This window comes from Balaenoptera physalus (genome assembly GCF_965194825.1).
Source record: "Balaenoptera physalus genome assembly, chromosome: 18".
In the NCBI taxonomy this organism is placed as follows: Eukaryota; Metazoa; Chordata; class Mammalia; order Artiodactyla; family Balaenopteridae; genus Balaenoptera; species Balaenoptera physalus.
In genome coordinates this window covers 70455883-70478351 of record NC_138899.1, presented here as the reverse complement: position 1 = coordinate 70478351, position 22469 = coordinate 70455883, and the positions used below count along the sequence as shown (strand labels likewise).

At 32.7% G+C, this 22469-nt stretch overlaps 1 protein-coding gene across 8 annotated transcripts in view; it reads left to right on the top strand.

Moving 5' to 3' along the window:
- NBEA (neurobeachin) overlaps positions 1 to 22469 on the top strand; it is a 610070-nt gene that overhangs the window by 160465 nt on the left and 427136 nt on the right. For all 8 annotated transcript variants that reach the window (XM_082435483.1, XM_082435487.1, XM_082435484.1 and 5 more), the window contains 5 exons: positions 10563 to 10671; positions 17560 to 17641; positions 17894 to 18017; positions 18868 to 19060; positions 20860 to 21876. In XM_082435483.1, the coding sequence (XP_082291609.1) occupies positions 10563 to 10671; positions 17560 to 17641; positions 17894 to 18017; positions 18868 to 19060; positions 20860 to 21876 (1525 nt within the window). The remainder of the gene's footprint in view (positions 1 to 10562; positions 10672 to 17559; positions 17642 to 17893; positions 18018 to 18867; positions 19061 to 20859; positions 21877 to 22469) is intronic.

Sequence of the window (22469 nt, the reverse complement as noted above, 5' to 3'; positions counted from 1 at the left end):
TTTTCCCTATTCACCCAAATTAGTGAACTGGAAGATCTCAAAGCACGGACAGAAAACATAAAATGAGAAACTATGTAAAGGCATAGGAGACTTTACATGTGACTAATAAGAATAATTGGAGAAGAAAAACGATGGGTAAAACAAGATATCCTGAAACAATTTGTACCACTAAGAACTTAGAAATGTTGGGTAAAATATAGCAAAATTCCTTTCAGATGTAGCTGGGTACACAAAAGTAAGGGAAATTCTCATATGCCAAAAATGAAGATCAAACATAATAGAAGTTATAATTCTTAAGAAACAAGATCGTATTGAAACTAACCATTCAGCTTTTAAACAAATAATCAGAAGTAACTTCTGGAAATGAAAAGGCACTAACTAAAATTAACAGCTCCATGGGCATGTTAAACAGTTTATACAGAAATTAATAAAGAATTGGTGAACTAGAAGAAATGAAGACATTATGTAAAAGAATCACCAAGAGACAAAGATGATAAATAGGAAAGAAGGTTAAGGATATAGAGAAAGAATGAAAGATTTCATAGAATAAAATATCAATACCTAGGAATAAATTTAACCAAGGAGGTTGAAAGATCTTTATACTGAAAACTGTAAGACATTGATGAAAAAAAATGAAGAAGACACAAACAAATGGAAAGATATACATGCTCATGGATTGGAAGAATCGATATTGTTAAAATGTCCATACTATCCAAAGTGATCTACATATTTAATGCAATTGCTATCAAAATGCCAACGGCATTTTTCACAGAAATAGAACAAATAATTCTAAAATTTGTATGGAACCACAAAAGACCCTGAATAGCCAAAGCAATCTTGAGAAAGAACAAAGCTGGAGACATCACACTTCCTGATTTTAGATTATAATCCAGATTTACAGTATTCAAAGCAGTGTGCTCTTAGCATAAAAACAGACATATAAATCAATGGAATAAAATAGCCCAGAAGTACTCCCACACGTATATGGCCAATACTTTATGACAAAGGTGCCAAGATATACAGTGAGGAAGAATAATCTCTTCAATAAATGATGTTGGGAAAACTGGACAGCCACATGCAAAAGAAGGAAACAGGAACTCTAGCTTACATATTAGATAAAAATTAACTCAAAATGGATTAAAGACTTGAACATAGCACCTGAAAACATAGGGGGTAAGCTCCTTGACATCAGTCTTGGCAATGATATTTTGGATTTAACAACAAAAGCAAAAATAAACAAGTGATTGTATCAATCTAAAAAGTTTCTGCACAGCAAAGGAAACGCAACAATATGAAAAAGCAACCTACTGAATGGGAGAAAATATTTGCAAATCATTTCTCTGATAAGCTATCAATATATAAAATATATAAAGACTTCATACAACTTAGTAGCAAACAAGCAATCCAATTAAAAAATGGACAGAGGATCTGAATAGACATTTTTCCAAGGAAGACATACAACAGGTACATGAACACATGCTCAGCATAACTAATGCAAGTCTAAGCCACAATGAGATATCACCTCACACCTGTTAGATTGGCTGTTATCAAAAAGAAAAGAGATAACAGTGAGGATATAAAGAAAAGGGAATCCATGTGCACTGTTGGTATGAATATAAATTGGTGCACCCACTATGGAAAACACTATGGAGATTCCTCAAAAAATTAAAGATAGAACTACCATATAATCCAACACTGTCACTTCTGGGACTATATCCGAAGGAATTGAAATCACTATCTCAAAGAGATTTCTGTACCCCCATGTTCATTATAGCATTATTTACAAATAGCCAGGACATGGAAACAACCTAATTGTTCATTGACAGACGAATGGATAAAGAAAATGGAGACACTTAGATCGTAGTTTTCTCTGTTTCTGTATATAAAATGGAATAATATCCAAAAAAGGCAGTCCTGTCATATGCCACAACTTAGATGGACCTTGAGGGCTCTATACTAAATGAAATAAATCAGACAAAGACAAATACTATATCATCTCACTTATGTGTGGAATCTGTAGAAACCAAACTCATAGAATCAGAGAACAGTTGGGGGTTTCCCATAATCTGCAGGGTAGAGACTGGGAGAAATGAGTGGATGTGGTCAAATGGTACAAGCTTCCAGTTGTAAGATAAATGAGGTCTGGGGCTGAAGTGTACAGCATGGTGACTATAGTTAACAATACTGTATTGTATGGTATTTAAGAGCTGCTAAGAGAATAGATCTTAAACGTTTTCATCACCAAAAAAAACCTTGCAACTATGTAAGGTGATGGCTTAGCTAAACTTGTGGTAATTATTTTGCAGTATATACATGTATGAAAGCATTATGTTGTACACCTTAAACTAATGCTATGTTGTTATATGTCAATTACACCTCAATAAAACTCGGGAGGAGTGGAGCTGATAGGCAGTTGTAACAAATGTACCTCTCTGTTGGAGGGTGTTGATAGTGGGGAGAGGCCATACATACATGGCATACATGGGGCCACCCAGGGGAATATGGGTAATCTTTGTACTTTCTGCTCGATTTTGCTGTGCACCTAAAACTACTCTAAAAAATAAAATCTGTTTAAAAGCATGTGTTGGGGGAGAAGCTGATAGGGAAATAAGAAACTAAAACAAAGTTTACTTGTTATTGGGGCAGTGTGAATGAGGAGGAAAGGATATGAGTTGGGTTTGAAACCTCTCTGTATCTTTTTATGTCATCATTATTTTTTACCCAGGTAAAAGTATTACGTATTTTAAAAACTGAATAATAAAAGCTGTCAGACCAATATTTAAATAGACCAAACTAAACTTTAAGGGAAAAAATTTAATGAAGCTAAAGAGGGGCATCATGTAATGAAAAAGGTATAGTTCACCAGGAAGGTAAAACAATGTCATATTTATATATGCTTAACAGCATAGATGAGGTATAGAAAGCAAAACTGACTAGATTTGAAAGATAAATCAAAATAGTTTAGAGGTTTTAACATATTCTTTTTAAAAGAGCCATCACAAACAAAGTATAAATTTGAACCAAAAAAATCCATTGGCTTGATTAGCATATACATTCTCCTGAAGAACAGACAAAACTATTCAAATGAGGCCATAAAAATTGACTCCATAAATTTAAATAAATTATTATCATATAGATGACTTCTCACCCACAGTGTGATTAAACAAGAAATCAGTGATAAAAATCAAACTAAGAAAATGGGGATATACATATTTTAAATAACCATAACATGACATCATTGTACAGATAATAAAATACTTAGAATCAAAAGATACTAAAATGTTTGCATATTTATACTGTTGAGAGTTGGCCTAAGTGGTATTGGAGGCAACTTACAGCTCTAAATATTAAAATAAATGAGGAAACATGTTTTGTCTTTTTTTCCCCTAGATTCTAAATGTTATGCTGAACGTAAGAGTACTTTAACATTAGGATATCTTTTAATATGGTCTACTTATTAACAAATTACAGAATAGCTATATAATCATAATAATGGGTACAAAAAATTTTTTGTAAAATTAATTACACATTCATCATAAAAATTCTTAGGAAACCATGAATATAAAATGATTTATTTTACCTGATAACATATATCTACCCAAAACTTAACACAGACCTATTTAGTGGTGAAATGTTAGAAATAATTCTTTGCATAACTAACAATTATCAAAGGCTGTTTTCACCACTCCTGTTCATCATCATGTTGAATAATATAATGACATTTATAGGACACTCTACCTAAAGACAGCAGAATTGTTTTCAAGCTTCATTTGCAACATTCTCCAGAATATAATATAGGTTGGGCTGTAGTACATAAAACAAGTTTCAGTAAATCTAAAAGAATTGAGGTCAAACAAAATATGTTCTTTGACTACAACAAAATTAAATTAGAAATCAACAACAAAAAAGAGATTTGAGAAATTGCTAGACAGAGTAAATAACACACTTCTAAATAACTCCTGGATCTAAAAAGAAATCATAAAGAAAGATAGAAAATAATTTGATTTGAATAAAAGCAAAACCACAACACGTAACAACTTATTGAATCCTAATGCATTGCTGATGGGAATGTAAAATTCTCAGCCGCGTTCCAAGAGGGTTTTCTAATTTCTTAAAAAATGTAGCACTTATCATACAACCAGATATTTCTATATTTAGGTGTCTGCCCAGGAAAGATGACATCATATGTTCACATCTAGACTTGTGCATGAATGTTCTTGGTGCCATTATTCATAATAGGCAAAAACTGGAGACTATCCAAAATTCCACCAGTTGGTGAATAAATAAATGAAATATCATATGCCCATACGACGGAATACTATTGCACAATTGAAAGGAAATGAATTACTGATGCATACTGTGACATGAATGAGTTCCTAAAAACATTATGCTAAATGAAAGAAGCCAGATGCAAAACACTATATATTGTATGATTCCATTTATATGAAATATCCAGAATGCAGGTTGGTGGTCACATGGGGCTAGTGATGGAAGTGGGGATTGCCTACAGATGGGCACAAGGGAACTTTTTAGAGTCATGAAAATGTTCTAAAACTGGATAGTAGTGATGATTACATGACTCTATAAGGTCTTTAAGAAAGCACTGGCTTGTACACTTATAAAATTTGTGAATTTTATGGTATGTATATTATACCTCAATAAAACTAATAAAAACTTGAAAAGCAAAATTTAAAACTCTTAGCAAATGTAGGATAATAGTGTTATCACCTTGGATTAAGGAAGGGTTTGTAAACTAGTAAGTAAACATACATAAATCATCTAGGGAAAAATTGATAAATGTGATCATTAAAATATAACATGTTTTAAAACCATAAAAAAGTGAAAAGACGAGCCACAAAGTGAAAGATGATATCTGCAGTTTATTTGTAATACAGTGGGTTTGTATCCTGACCCTATGAAAAATCATGCAAACTAATAAGAAAAAGAAAAACCATTAGGAGCATGAAGAATATAAACAGTTCACTGAAGAGCAAACTTGATTTGGCTAATAAGCATATGGATAGATACTCGACTTCGGTAGCAATCAAAAGTACAAAATTTAAAAGTTACCTTTAATACCCACTAGGGTGATAAGCTTTAAAATTTTTGACAGTATCAGGTGTTGGCAAGGATATGCATAAGAGACTTTCAGATCACTGGTGGAGTTGTATAATTGTTACAATCACATTGGGGAACAATTTGACAATTTTCAAAAAGATGAAGCTACTCTATGACTAATTATTAATTGTCTCTGTGACATAGAGACACTCATGTATGTGCACAAATGCTCAATGTAACATCATTGGTAATAATGAAAAGTTGGAAACGACGTAAAAGAATATCAGTAGGATAACAGAAATGAATTTAGGTATATTCATACAATTGGATATATTCAGCTTTGAAAATGAATTAACAGAAGTTAACTTTCATAAACCTAATATGAAGCAATAAAGCAAGTTGTAGAAAGGATGTATAGTAGTGATATCATTTATCTAAACTTCAAAAATATGAAAAAATAAAATAATAAATAGTTTAGGAATAGGTACATATCTAATACAAGTATAAAGACATGCATGGCTATATAAAAGCAAATTCATGATATCATTTACCCCAAAACATAGTGAAAAGGATGGGCTCATGGACAGGTACCCAGAAATGCTTATTTTAATACTTTATTTCTTAAGTTGTAGTAATGGTGGCTACATGAGTATTTATTATATGATTTCCTTTCTTTTTAATAAATCAGATCTTAAAAAAATAAATGGGTAAGGAAAGGTCCCTAACAGAAAAAGAATTCAGAACTTCGTTGGCATTATAGAAATCAGATGTGATCTGAAAGCACAAAATAGAATCAGTTGAACCTGAAGTTAAAAGTTCAAAACAAAAAATTAAAAGACATTATACATTGATGAAAGGCACAGTTTAAGTAGATGATGTTATGGTCATAAGCCTCAAAGCATCAAATATTGCATTCAGATATGTAAGGCAAACCATTAGAGATGCTATAAGTAATTGATAAGATACAGTAGTCTAGACAGTATTTCTCCTTCAGAATGGGGACAGTTGAATAGATAACATATAAAGATATAGAGAAATTGAGTATATATTCATAAAACTTGACTCAGTAGATATATGTTCAATCTTATATGCTTTGAAAATATACTTTATGGCTATAGGATATTTACTAAAATAAAAAATCATGTCCTTGACCATAAAGTAAACAATGTGGACACAGTAGAGATTTTACTGGCACCATTTTCTGACCGTAAGGTAGTAAAATTAGAAATTAAAAAAAAGTTGAGCAAAAAAAATTTCAACAATTTAGAAATTAAGAAATGTTCCCAAAAACCTGCTAGTGAAGAGAAGATAATAAAATGAAAATAAGTTCTTTAAAATTATCTATGCATCATAGCAAAAACATACTCAGAAGTAAATACTTCCAATATTGAAGAATAAAGATCATGATAGGAATGTATACTCACATTACAGCATTGATTAAAGGACAACAGAGTAAGCTAGGAAGTACAAATTAATAAAGATGAAGACTAGCATCAAGAAAGAAAATAAAACAAAAACTGTTGAAGGGATCACTGACTACAAGAGTGATTTTATTGAAGGAATCAATAAAATGGATAAAACTTTTTCATATCTCGTTAATATAAAATGAAAAAATTTGGGAATGAAGAAGGGCCTTCAGAATTATAGGCCAGATTATAGTAATTATAAGAAAATATGTTATGACAACATACAAGATATTCACTTCTAGTCCTTGGTAATAACATCATTTTGCTACAAATATTTTTAAATACTTATTTTTTAGGTTCTCTATACATATACATATTACTTCTTCCGTCAAATAAAAGGTGGGAAGAGTAAGATCACTAATAAACAAGGTAAAAGTACAGGTGCACAGAACATAATTCTATTTTGCTTCACTAGTAATCACTATCTGATATTTCAACAGAACCATGCTATGGTCCTTTAATTCATAGTTGTGTTTTGATACAATTTCTCATAAACACCGACAGATGCATGTATTATTGAGTTTCTGTAGCTTATCCATTCTTAACCTCAAAGTAAAAAGCTGAAGAAATTTAGGTTAAAAACCTCAAAAAATTTTACAATTCTCCTTATAGATTAAAGGAGTTTGAAAAGTATAATAGTGTCCATTATTTGAATAACTAATGATTCTTAACTATAGAATAATGTATAGAATAGTAGCCTAAAATGATCTTACTTTCAGTTTATTAGAAAGGAAATTGAAAATGTAAATAATATTTTAATGTATTTCCTGAAAATCATGAAAAAATTTAATAGCTGCAGTAAGGAAGAGCTATAGCACGTAGCTTAATTGAAAGACTCAATTAGATAAAGATAGATTTGTAATGAACTGAACTTATACACCTAATGCAGTTTTGATAAAAATTCCAAGTTTTCTTTAAAAATGTTCAAAAATTGTTGTAAAGCTAACTCAGGTGAACAAACAAGTAAAAAAAAGTCAGTGAAAGATTAAAAAATAAGTATAATGAGTGTGTATTGTGATAAGTCTAGTAGACCTTATACTAAGGAATGAGCTAAAAAAAGAGGTGAATAGCAACCCCAGGTACACATGCTAATGTATGTATGTTTAGATATGAGGAACATTATTAAAATGTGAATTATTCAATAATTAGCAGCAAAAAACTTTAATTTATGAATTGGAGAGTCTTACCCCAAACCATGTTTCCTCTCTCATCTTTTCTCCCCAAGCCCTAATCTTTGCATTTGACTGTTTTATTATTATTATAATACATAGGATTGGTGAAACTGCTGGTAACTTGTACCTTGATGTTGGAATACTCCAACATCATACGAATGTACATATTTTTAGAGGTCATAAACTTCAAAGTCTCATAAAATAAAATTAAACTTAAAAGTTTTAACCGTATAATTTTCATTACAAGAATTTATCCTAAGGAAATGACCATGGATATGCCGAAGGATTTATGTAAAAGGGCAAAGTTTTGTTTATGGTAGAAAAAAATTTGAAAATAACATAAATGGCCAACAGTAGTGAATGGATAAATTATGCTACATTCTAGTTATAAACTATATTTAATAACTGAAATTTTAAGACAATATGTTGTTGTTTTACAGGTGACAAGCTACAAATTATCTTATGTAGAATTATTTCCGTTGTATTGATATCATCTATATCTATCTATCATATACTTATGTGCAACGTAACTAGTCTGAAAGAACATCAACTGATATTTATAATGATTATCTCTGGGTTATAGAATTATGGGTTTTCTTTTTTTTCTTTGTCCTGTTCCAACATATTCTCTGAATTTGTTACAAGAAGTATTTTTTGATCATCCCCCCCAAAATACTTGTTTTGTGAAGAAGGAAATTAGGGTGTGTTTTTAATGGAATGTTTAGTAAGCTAATAAATGTGTAATTTGTATGAGATTAAAAGGTTACTCTTTTAAAAAAATAGATTGCACTCAATCCAGGTGGGCAGAAATCCTATAAAATTTAAAAGGTAAAGCAGCTAGGCACTAAAGTCTGAAGTTTATTTAGGTCTTAAAGTTAAACAGGTTCAAGTTGTTAGTGTCTCAAATATATACCCTAGTGAAGCCTTTCTGAACTGAATACATAGAGCTGGGTCTTTCATTAGACGTCCTCTGTGAAACAAAATCATGTGATGTACAGGGCCAGCATGCCCACTTTATGCCTGAAATGATGGATGCCACTTTTGGCTATCTCTTGATTGCTGTGACACAGCATTTATTGGTGAGCATTGTTTCAAAGAAAACTGCAAGAGGAAGCTGACTCATCTTTTTCCTGGTATGTGCAGTATTCTTCAAGTCCCCCTAAGAGGTAGAATTAAGCTGCTCTGTAAACATTTACTTTGGAGGAGATAGGCAAGAGAGCGTGAATTTCTGTAGTAGTTGAAATTATGGTGTCCCAGTTAAGAAATTACTCTAAATTTCAGATAGCCTAATTTAAATGACTTTTACCAGCTCCGTGTATCAAAGAGATATATCAAGAGATATACATTGACATTTGTTTTTCTTGACTGGGAGCAAATGAAAGTGTCAGGCTTCCTTTCCTTAGGTGTGGCTTGAGTTGGAAGAGACTAAAGCCTTCCCCTTCATAATCTCAAAATATCCATCTGTCCTGTTGTTATTATTTTTTTTAATGACCATTTGACTTTTCCCAGTCTTACTTAAGTGTTTTACAAACACAGCCATTAGACACTTGCCCTAGCTTCCTTTTGGATTTAGGTAATTGCTGTTTCCTTCTCTGGGCTGAGGAGGATTGGGTGAGGGGAAATAGCTGCCCTGCCTCTTTTGTTGTGCAGTGTGCAGCTTGAAGGCTGATGTTAGAAGAGAGGATTTCCAGGTGAGTGGTGCCCAGATAAATGGTTCATTATTTGATTTGTGCATTAATTAAGGTAGCAATAGCTCCTGTAACAAACAGTGAAGTTTTAGTAACTTACCAAACTCGTAGTTTCTTTCTTATTCACTTAAAATCCAAATGGGTATCCTCAGCAGTTGATGTTCTTCAAGCTGTGCTTTAGAACAGCTGTGCAGGCTGCTTCTTTCATCTGGTACCTCTGTGTCTTCATCATAAGGCTCCTGTGTTGCTGCCTTGAGGAAGAGCATGGAAGAGTACATGAGTGTGTTTTCTGTAGCCCAGGCCTAGAAATGATCCACAGCTTTTCTTCTCGGGTTCCATTGGCTAGAACTCAGTGGTACACATAGCTGTAAGAGAGGCTGGAATTACAGTATAGCTGTGGGCTCAGGAAGAAAGGAACAAACGTTTGGTGATTACCTAGTCAGTTTGTGTTATAGTTGCCAAATCCACACAGGGAACAATAGAAAATCAAGGTAAGAAATGAAATACTGAGCGTTGGGGGCCAAGAAGTTCCACATCTTGACTTCTAAGAAAGTGACATGAATGAAAGGCATGTAGTAATTCCCTGGGCTAGAGCTAAGTGTTCCAGGAGGACTTTAATAGAGCTTTCTATTCTAAATATGGATTTGGTAGGGGAGCAGTTAAATGGGCCAGCAGTTAAATGAGCCACAGATACAAGCAGTAATGAGTTCCCTTTACTTCTGTCAAATTATTTTGCTTTCTATTCAGTTTTAACCATACTTATAAATTTTTGTTATTAAAGTTTTACATAGATTATTTCATAGACTTCGGACAGAAAGGATTTGAAAATTATGTTGTCTCTGTGTTAAGGGAAACTAATAATTTAACCTAAGAAAATAACTCCTAAATAGCTATTAGAAATTTGATAATTATAGCTGTCAACATTTATACAATGTTTTATAATTTGTATACTTAATGTTTTAGTTTGTGCGGACATTCTGAGAAGTGTTTAAGTAGTAGTCTTGGTATTTTAGAAGACAGCTATGCTATATACTGTCATTTAATAGATGGAAGTTAGTAAACATTACTTATGTAATTCTGTATCTGCTTATAGATTTTACTGTTTATCCTAACATCATGTGATTAGAAAATCCAGTGTGTTTCCTAGTATGAATTATTTTTTGCCCCTGTTTCTCCAGGAGGAAAGTTGAAATTATGCATACCCACAGTCTTTTTACTCTTCTTGGAGAGAGGCTGATGCTGCATACAAACACTGTGACTGTCACCACGTACAACACACTCTATGAGGTAAAAACTTAAAATGTGTGGTGCTAATTTTAAATGCATGCAGTGGAAACCCTCTATGTGATTGGAATAGCAGTTGGTCAGTTAATCTAAAAAGGCAGTAATCCTTTAAAAAAACAAAAGATGAACACATACTTAAAATTTTGTTTAAAACATATCCATGTACATTTATTTGCCAATCTTCTTATGTTGGGCCTAGGCATTTTCTTTGAGTATGGGTTGGCTGATTGGCTTTGCAGAGTTTTTCTCACATAAATCACACCCATTATGCATTATTTATTTGTTCTTTCCCTCCCCTTACCCTCCCCGCTTTTCCCTCTCTCTGTCTCTGATACGTAGCAACTACTAACATTAACCTAGAGTTGAGACTGGGATAAAATGTAGGTAAGAATTATTTTTAAAAATGGTATCTGGAGAAACTTTAGATCCCATCATCTCAATTCAGAAATCCTTTTCTTAATTAATTCTAACAGATGGCCATACAAATTGGGTTCATTATTTTCTGTGAAATGTGTGTACTACCTCATTTTAAATACCAGTAAAATATTAGGAATGTTCTCTTATATTAACCTTCATTTTACTTTCCTGCAGCTGATTTTCAGAGGTCCTACTTCTTTTCTCTAGCGCAAAGATTAGCAAACTATAAACACCTGTCTTTGTAGGGCCTCGAGCTAAGGATTGTTTTTATGTTTTTAAATGGTTGAAAGTAATCGAAAGAAAAATAATGTATGACATGTAAGCCTTATATGAAATTTAGATTTCAGTGTCCATAAGTAGTCCTGTAGGAACATAGCCATGCTCATTCCCTTACATATTGCCAGTGGCTGCTGTTGCATTATAGTAGCTGAGTTGAGTACTTGCGACAGAGAACGTTTGTCATCTTCACATTGCTGCTCGGTACAATGCAGTAACTGGACAGTGTTTCACATACCACCTGTATTGCCCAACCTAATATATTTTTTTAATAACAGTGTATATCTATCATGTCAAAACAAGAGAAAAGTGGACTTCACATCTCACACTTTAACATACAGTGGAGCGTGGATTATTTTGTTATAGATGTAGATAGCAAAACATTGTGACTGTTATACAAGGAAGCTCTAGTTGTGCTAAAAGCCATAGCAAATATAGGTTTCAACATATGAATTTTGGGGGGCACAACAAACATTCAGTTTATAGTAGCAGGCTATATACGCTCTCTGTTGCAACTACTCAGCTCTGCAGTTGTGGCTCAGAAGTAGCCATAGAAAATATGAATCAGATGAGTGTGGCTGTCTAATAAAACTATACTTACAGAACAGATGGTAGACTGGATTTGGCCTACAGGGCATAATTTTTTTACCTCTGGTTTTATATTCTCATCAGTAAATTTAAGAGTTGCTGCCCTTTAAATAAATGAAGAAAACTCTTTTGGCTACTTTGTCTTTTTCATCTAAGCTTAATATTCCTACTTTGTGTCAGTCATTCCTCAAATTACATGATTTGTAAACTTTACCCTCCAGAGTGCTGCTTTTTTAAAATTATAGTAATATTTTAGTATTGCTCCAGTATTTTGCCTACAGAACTGAATAAGCACTAATAGAAAGGCCTATCCTATGCAGAGCATCTTTATTCTGATATTATTATATTTCCCTAAGAATAGTAACTGCCTTTTTTGAGTACTTCCTGTGATAATCCCCTTGGTAAGTACTTTACATACATTATCTCAAATCCTTACAATATTGCTATGAAGCTGGTATTTTTATTGCCTTTTTAAACAGACAAACTGAGGCTCACAGGTTAAATAATTTGCTCTATGTCATACCGCTAATAAATGGTCATAAAATAGGCATTTCTCATAGCATATGTGCATAAGGCAAAAAATATCAGAATCTACCTTCAGTTGACAGTATTAAAGTCCTCCTCTGAATCAAAACTTTGCTGCAATATCAGATTAGGGTTCTGAATGCTAGTGTCAAATACTGATTAACTTGTATCTTTTTTTTTTTTTAAACGTTTTTATTGGAGTATAATTGCTTTACAATGGTGTGTTAGTTTCTGCTTTGTAACAAAGTGAATCAGTTATACATGTACATATATCCCCATATCTCTTCCCTCTTGGTTTAACTTGTATCTTTACCTTGGTTTTCTTACCTACTAATTGCTCTGGTCAATGATGCCTGTATATGTTTTTTAATCATTCTCTTTCCTCCACAGATTTCTGACCCTCTGCTTGTTTTGACCTATTAGTGTTAATAGAGTAGAAAGTCTTTGTAGTCAATGAAACCTTACATTAAAATAAAAGTTCCACATAACATTATATGTTGAATTTGAAAGATCATCATGTGCTTGTAACCTTAAAATAAGAAAATGTCCCATGTATATATACATGCATATGTAATTCTACTCGTCTCCCTGAAAAGTGGCTCAACAGCAAGTGCAGCAGCATCTGTACTACCATCTATATCCATAGGCACTCTTTTAGTGTCCAGATTTTATCTCTGATTCCATAATTTAGGTGGAGAAAGTCAGGGAAAGTTTGGATCTTCTGATACTGGATGTTGGATATTGGATGTTGCAGAGATTTGGAAATAATGAAGGAACTAACTTTCAGGGCCTCCATCTGACCAATTTGGCAATAATGTAGGCTTTCAAAGTAGAAAAATAATCATGGTTCATTGGAATGAAGGGCCCTGAGTTAAGTATGATACTTTAAAAAGAAAAGTTACGTGTACAAAAGGTCAAAAAAGAAGGATGGTTACGGTATGATTGTTTAGCACTGTTGATTCCACAAAAAAGTAAAAGGGACTTCAACAGATGGTTTACTACTACTAACAAATCAAATTGTAATATCAGTGACAGGATGGCAGATGACTAATTCTAGATCACCAAAGTTTAAAGATTGCATCATTTTGGAGAGTGGCATCTGGTTGTAAAAAAATTAAAACTCATCCCCAGTGACCCCCCACCCCCCCCCCAAAAAAATGAAAACTCAAGTGATAGGTTTGAACTTAAATTCTCATCAAATAGTAAGTGAAATTTAACTAAAGAAAGAAAACTCAACTAACTTGAGTTTGATTTACTATGTGGACATCAACCAAGGCCTGTACCCCTAGCAAGAATTAGTTGGTTGATAATCTGCAGTTTGAAAGCTCATTTTATCTTCATTTTCTTTTTTGGTTTGAGGAAATTACCTTAACTCCAAGCATTGTATCAGAACACATATTACTACAACTGTAGAAAGGTATAAAATCAAGTACAGAAATAATAAAGAACTCTGTCAAACCTACCGTATTGATAATATTTTAGAATATGTGGTTTTCACAAAGTGTTTGGAAGTTCAATTATTATAAAGATTATGTCACTGTGATCTTTAAAATTCTAAATCTGATAAGATGCCTATGATAAAATAAACAGTAAATATTAAAGGACAAAGTAATTTAGAGTTTTTAGCAGGATATGTCAGACAACATTGCATACGCTTTGAAGATCTAAAAATCTATTTAAATTATTCTAAAAACAAAAAAAATTTAATTGAAAAAACATCCCTATCTCCTAGTTTCCTGAGGTGAATTTATTCTTATAGATCGTATAATGGAATGAGTTGGCTTTAATGAATCCTCTTTGAAATTACTCAAAGCTATTCTTTATACAAATATTTTTTTGAGAATTATAATATTTGTAAAATTTGTATCTTACATTTTATTTGCTTTAGTTTTACTTTGTTATTCCATCTCTAAATTATGGATAATTATGTTTTCTTAATGATTTGTAGCACTTCCTAATACACTTAAAATTTTTTGTTAGATTGTAGAATATGTCTCCTAAAGACAAAACTAGATTTTTCTATTTAATATACTTGTAGATCTGTCTGAACAACAATATATGATTATTGATCCAATGCTTTTTTTAAATATTGTGATATTAATTTTACTTTGTAGGTTTAGATTTACTATTTCTCTTTACACACTATTCCTATAATTCAGTTCAACACTTACCGTAGACAGAGACAGTCAGGTATGGGATCTTGTCATCTGAAAAGCTGTTTCCTGTGGAAATAATGAACTGATTTTTTTAATGTATATTTTTTACTTTATCTTTTTCGGTAAGGGTATAACATTACTGGACACAGGTTTTTTTACAAAGTGGTAATAACTTTAAAACCTTTAAGTATCTCATAATAGAACTTTTTTTTCAAAATTATAGACTCTTATGTGTAGGTAGTATGTTAAATATCATCTTATTCAAACATTCTTTTCACAGATAAAGAAACCAAGAGTCAAAAAAGTAATAGAGCTTGTCCAAACTGTATAAATACAAAGGTTTTCTGACCCCCTGAATACCTACAGCGGCAGTTGGATGTAACAGTGGGGTTAATAGTTTACCATTTTAAGAAATAAACCAGTACTATTCCTGTCTCATAAGTCGAGCCTACTAATCCAAAATGATTTATGCTTGATAAGTCCGGGAAGTCAGTAGGTCAGAGAGGAAGCTCCAGTAGCTCCTGCTTAAGCCTAAAGTCTTTCTGTGACCCATGAATTACGAGATAATACCATTTATAAAATAATGTTTAAATGTATAATGCTAGACTCAGGTCTGTGTCCATAAATAGCATATTTATCAAGTTACCTCCATGATTTAATTCATTGTTTCCCAGCCCTGTCCAATATGATAGCCACTAGTCACATTTGGCTATTGAGCTTGTGTGAATTGAGATGTGCTATAACGGTTAAATACACATTGGCTTTCATGTCCGTATCTGGCTCTGTACCCTCCATCCTATTTTGTTATGGTGCAGGGCAGGGTTAATTTCCTATGCATGTCTCTAACCAAGTCCAGTCAAACTTCGTGGCCCATCTTGAATCCTATCCTTTCATTAAGTGTTTACATCTACATTCATCTCTCCTTATTTGTCTCCTTATTTATTTCCCTCCCCCTCTTTTAAAACTCACATAGGTTCTTAATGACAGACACTCTACCATAGGAGCATGGATTTGAGCCTGTCTCCTCAATATTGATTAAATAATTTTTTCTAGAAATATAGTTCTACCTAGCAACTATGTTTCCCATTTCAAACATGTAGCAGAATGTTGGCACATAACTGGTTCTTATAAATACATGCTGAATTGAATTTCTAAATATATTTTTGTAATTAAACTCATATTTAAATAAACTATGACATATAGTTTTCAAAACACTTTTACATATAGAGCCCTATTTGATCCTCCTACCAGCTTTATTAGATAGGCAAGGCAGTTATTACCCTCATTCTTAGATGATCAAATAGGGGTTTAAAAGGACAACAATATAAAACTGAAGGTTCTTTGAGATAAATTTTGTTTTCTGTACAATGAGCTTTCTACTTTTTGGGGTGAAAAAGTTTTGACAGTTCTGTATCATAGAAGAGTATGGCATAGTCTTTTCCAAGCTTGTCTGCAGTTATTTTGAATCTCTGTATTTGTAACCAGAATTCTTGGGATCTTGTTGACTGGGCTGTAGGTCTACACCAGGACTTTTTGGGCAGGTTGGTGTGAAAACTCCTTGTAGGCATATACCAACCACTGATTGTTCTTTGGTATGTGGTTTTCAAAGAAATTTTTATCCCTTTTGTCAGCTCCAGCTGATGAGTAGTGCATGTCTCTAGTGCTCTGTTCAGAAAATTCTGAGGCACTGTTTAAACAAGGAAGTGTTTGTTTCAGGAGAAGTATGGCAGTGAAGAAAGGGGTATTTGTGTCCTATATTCATCATTTTAATAATAGTAGGTTAGTTTTTATTTCAAGTCAATACCTTTTTGATATACATTCTTAATACACCTAAGTAAATGTCCTATCTTCTTTTTTTTTTTTTTTAAGACTGAGCAGAAAGGTAAGAAAAATGCCACTGCTGGATGTCATGATCTTTTTCTAATCTGAAAGGATCATACCTGTCTCTTGATTAATTTACTCTCCATCCCCAACTTTCACAAGTAGCTATGTACAACTAAGCTCTCAACTAAGTTTTATAGTTTCCTCAAAGTTTTTGTATCTTACTTTGGGTTAAACTATTTAAAAAGTTTCATTCAGAACTTAGCATGTTAACCTACACAGGAAATTAAATCATAATATAAAATGATATCTTTATTAAGTATAATCTCATTGGATTTTTTAATATATGGAAGAACAGAGGCAAACACAGGCTATAGCCTGGAATACAGTGAAGAGTCATATATCTGTATTTTATATATAATTAAGTTATCCATTCTTAAATGTAACAAATGTTTATTGACTGCTGGCAGTGTGTTAGGCACTTTGCTAATTGCTAGGAATGTAGCAGTGAAAAAGATGTATAAGAATCCTGTACTCATAGAGCCTGAGTGTTAGTGGGAAAATTAGTAAATGGTTTAGAGTCTGCCTTACCTTTATTTGGTCAACTTTTGCCATTTTTTGTTATTTGAAAGAAGTTGAAAAAAAAACTCATTGGTAAATGACAGTGAGCCACATTTTTTATAAAGATTTTTCCCATATCACACTTCACTTGAAGTTAGGACCCAGGCTCAGACATTATTTTCTTACTTACTGATTTTCTAAGTTTTTTTTTAAATTAATGATGAAATAACAGTCAAATGTTTACAGTTCACAACTTAAATGTATTAAAGATGTATACTGAAAAGTGATTTCAAACAGAGTTAATTCTTGGAGTTCCTAATTAATCTTTCCTTCTATAGATATTGGTCCTGGTTTTGTCTTTATCTGTAAAAATTTGAAGACTATACAATTAAAGAGTTTAGAAGTATGTGGAATTCACTAGAAGACCCTTAGAAGAGATGCTTCTTTTGATTTGAACAAATTGACATTTTTTTGCAGTCTTTGTATATCTATAATTTGCAATTTTAAATTTATTTTCTAAATGGAATTCAAATTCTTCATCTTTCAGATTTTGACAGAGCAAGTATGTACTCAAGTTGTACACAAACCACATCCAGAGCCAGATTCTACAGTGAAAATTCAGAATCCGAGTGAGCAAACAGCAATTCTTTATTGTAATGCAGTAGTAACATGTAACATGGTAACATGTGAAAATAAATCAAAACTAAATCAAAACTTTTGCTAACCACCTCAGTCAGTATGGCGTTCACATAGTTTTATTTATGGCACTTAAAACTCACCTACCATAGTGCTAAGCATTTAGTTGAAAATCAGTAAATATTTTTTGAGCAGAAGATATGATGCAGTTATAAATCTTTACTATAATTTTTGTTCATTTGCAGTGATTCTTAAGGTGGTGGCAACTTTGTTAAAAAACTCTACCCCAAGTGCAGAACTGATGGAAGTTCGTCGTTTGTTTTTATCTGATATGATAAAACTTTTCAGTAACAGCCGGGAGAATAGAAGGTGAGCAGTTTGAATACTATAACAAAACTTTATTTCCTAACTAATCTTATTTTCTCTCCTTTATTTTCAATCTCTTTCAAAGAAAAAATGTTCAAATCTTTCCTATTTTGCTAAATACTTTCAATCATTAGAAAAGGCATTTGTTTCTTTTATATAATCTGCATACTTTTATTTATTTTTATATGATTTTATTTAACTTTATGGTTATTATATTTTAACTGTATATATAAACATAAATATCCAAAAATCCTTATTTAAAATATGCTATCCCTTTTCCTGATAACTGTCTACCACCAACAGTAGTTTAAATGTAATGATGTTGGATTTGCTGAGATCATCTATGCTTTTCTCAGCTTGGTCTGATAACTGATTATTGTCGTGCATTCTAAAGCTGGTTAGCTAGGACATGGGGTACAGTATGAAGCCATGGTTGCTGCATGAGTCTTAAATTTAACGACTACTGATTGAATGTCTGCCATGTATAAAGCACTGTGCTGCACAGGTTGTCTTGGTGTACAGTCTTAGTGCAATTCAGTGGGAAAGATAACAGTGAAGCGATGATTAATTTCTAATATGTTAAGGGCCTTGTGAGTGCTACATGTGATGAGGGAGTAGCGAAACAATAGCTAAATCTCACTGGGAGAGTTGGGAGGGCAATTTTAAATGATAATATGGATTTTTCCAAGTAGAAGAATGGGAAAAGTCATTCCAGGTTAAATATTAAATATGCAGAATGACTGTATACCTTGCTTTATCTAAGTCAGATCATATTTTCACTATTTATCTCAACTTCAGAATAGTAAATTCTAATATAATTTAGGAATTTTTGATGATTTTTCCCCCCCACTAGATGCTTATTGCAGTGTTCAGTGTGGCAGGATTGGATGTTTTCTCTTGGCTATATCAATCCTAAAAATTCTGAGGAACAGAAGATTACGGAGATGGTCTACAATATCTTCCGGATTCTTTTGTATCATGCAATCAAATATGAATGGGGAGGCTGGAGAGTTTGGGTGGATACACTCTCAATAGCCCACTCCAAGGTAACAAGGGATTTAACATTTTACATCATCAGGATTTCAGCTGTGGATTAAATGCCTGTAGACGCTCATCTGGTGCCATCTTGTGGGCATCTTGCATTATGGCTGATTCCTTTATGCCAATTTTCTTTCTTTTCTGTTCTTGTTTTTGTTTTTGTTTTTCTCTCTCGGTTCATACACCTTTAAAGCTTGAAGTATTTTAGGGACCCTATAATTGAAACTTCAGGTTTATAAATTAGGAAGTTTACACTCTTGAGACACCCCCCACATATGTTTTCTAGCAGATCTGAGAGCTGGCATCTGAGCCTTTTAACTCAGACATCCCTACTGGTTCTTACTCATGAAACGGAGTCTTATATATACTTTTTAAGCCTTTTTAAAGTAATCAGAACTTGTTTTTATTTCCAAATGAATAATAAATACATTTAAAGTATTTAAGTTTAGTGTTGTTTTTAATTGCATTATCTTTATTTTTAATGATAAGAATCTATGTTTGTTTATATTTTAAATATGGTCTGGTTTTTGGTGGAAGGAAGTAGTCAATTAAAATTTAGAGTATGTACACCTTAGATTCTGGAAATTCAGAGTTAATATATCTCATCTTGTGGTGTCATAGGAAAAGGATGGGTGTCAGAAGTTGTTGGCTTTTGATTCAATCTATGCCACAATTCAGTTTCGTGGCATTAGGAAACTCATTTAATCCTTTTGTGCAGAAAAATGTTTTTAAAGATGCAGATAGTAAATATTTTAGACTTTGTGGGCTGTACAGCCTCTGATGCAACTACTCAACTCTGTCATGCAGTATGAAAATAGCCATAGACAATATGTAAAGAATGAACATGGCTGTGTTCTAATAAAATTTTATTTACCAAAACAGGTGATAAACACATTTGACCCATGGACCATAGTTTACCAACCCCTGCTTTTGGGACTTGATTTCCTTTTCTGTAAAATAAGGGGGTTTTATATTAAGATAATCTTCAAAGAAAGGTCCCTCAACCTAAAATTCTGTCATAGTATCATTTAAATATCAATATCATATGTGTCTATAGGAAGGATTTTGAACTTTTTTTAATTTTAAAAACCTTTTATTCCTGTTACAAATTTACATTTTATAATATATTGGCACCTCACTTTTATTATTGCACTAATAAGTTTGAAAATAGTATTTTATAGGGAAACTCATTGCAAATCTTTGTGCAATAAATATATATTGATTATTCCTAATTATATACTGATTATTCCTAAACAAGCCTATGTAAAGTAACAAACTAAAGTAGCCTATATAAAGATAAAATTGTAATGTTTTAACATTTTATAACTATATATTTATAGGTATGTATTGTGTTTTTTTTTTACCTCACTTGTTGCAATAGTCACACATATGAGTAATAGAAAACTGATGTAGTAATAGTACTTTGGATATTGTATATTATTAGCCAGTTCTCTGTTTTAGCTCAAATAACCCGAATATGTAGGAGTTCAGCTGGCATATTAACTAGGGTAACATTGAAATACTTCACCTAAAAGAAAATACCATTTTATTTAAAACTTTAATAATGCTAGTTTACCTAACTGTGTGTTTTTGGACAAGTCATATAATAAGTCATATATGACTATTTTGATGATATTCCAATTACTTGATGAAACTAAGCATTTGTCTTAGGATTAATATGCACTATGTTTGAAATCTTAAAATTATTTGCACCATTTTTGCTATTATTATCATAATTTTATTTATATCATTTTTTTCTTCTTAATACATACAAAATGCCTTAATGTTTTCTTTATCCATTCCTAAGGTCACTTATGAAGCACATAAGGAATACCTAGCTAAAATGTATGAAGAATATCAGCGACAAGAGGAGGAAAACATTAAAAAGGGAAAGAAAGGGAATGTGAGCACCATCTCTGGTCTCTCATCGCAGACAACAGGAGCAAAAGGTGGAATGGAAATTCGAGAGATAGAAGACCTTTCACAAAGCCAGAGCCCAGAAAGTGAGACAGATTACCCTGTCAGCACAGACAGTAGAGACTTGCTCATGTCAACAAAAGTGTCAGATGATATTCTTGGAAATTCAGATAGACCGGGAAGTGCTGTACACGTGGAAGTGCACGATCTTTTAGTTGATATAAAAGCAGAGAAAGTGGAAGCAACAGAAGTGAAGCTTGATGATATGGATTTATCACCAGAAACTTTAGTAGGTGGAGAGAATGGTGCTCTTGTGGAGGTTGAATCTTTGTTGGATAATGTATACAGTGCTGCTGTTGAGAAACTCCAGAACAATGTACATGGAAGTGTTGGTATCATTAAAAAAAATGAGGAAAAGGATAACGGTCCATTGATCACATTAGCAGATGAGAAGGATGAACTTCCCAACAGTAGCACATCATTTCTCTTTGATAAAATACCCAAACAGGAGGAGAAACTCCTTCCTGAACTTTCTAGCAATCACATTATTCCAAATATTCAGGACACACAAGTACATCTTGGTGTTGGTGATGATCTTGGATTGCTTGCTCACATGACTGGTAGTGTAGACTTAACTTGTACATCAAGTATAATAGAAGAAAAAGAGTTCAAAATCCATACAACTTCAGATGGAATGAGCAGTATTTCTGAAAGAGACTTAGCGTCATCATCTAAAGGGTTAGAGTATGCTGAAATGACTGCTACGACTCTGGAAACTGAATCTTCTGGTAGCAGAATTGTGCCAAATATTGATGCAGGAAGTGTAATTTCAGACACTGAGAGATCTGATGATGGCAAAGAATCAGGAAAGGAAATCCGTAAAATCCAGACCACTGCTACGACGCAAGTAAGTCATCCTACATGTGTTCTAAAGATGCACTGAATAGATACGGAGCTGTTAGCACCAAAGCAGAGTAATTTCTTACCAGTCACACCATGTTTATATTTAATTATGGTAGAATAATAATTTATGGAATTGAGTAGTGTGGTTCTATATTTAAAAGAAATTTAAAATATCTGAATCATATATCCAACTCTGCAACATTCTGTCTGTGTAACTTTGCTCAACCTCTCTGGGCCTGAATTTTCTCATACAGTGCAAGAGGTTGTACCAGATTGAAATATGACCTTTAAGGTCTCTACCAGTTTGAACATTTTATGGCTCTGTGACTACATTTACACATTTGTATTCGAGATCTTCATTCTGAATACTTGATTAATTTTAACCTTTTGAGCTTCAGGCCCAACCCTGTTCTGTGGATTATAGAAAAGAGGACTTGGAGCCCAGATTGAACTGATAAATGAAATGAAGGGGAAGGGAAAAGGGAACTGTTATTTATCAAGTGCCTACTATGTTCCAGGCACTGTGCTATATGTTATCAGATTTAATCCTCACAACAACCCTGTGAGGTAGGTAATATGGCTGAGAAAATTTGGAAT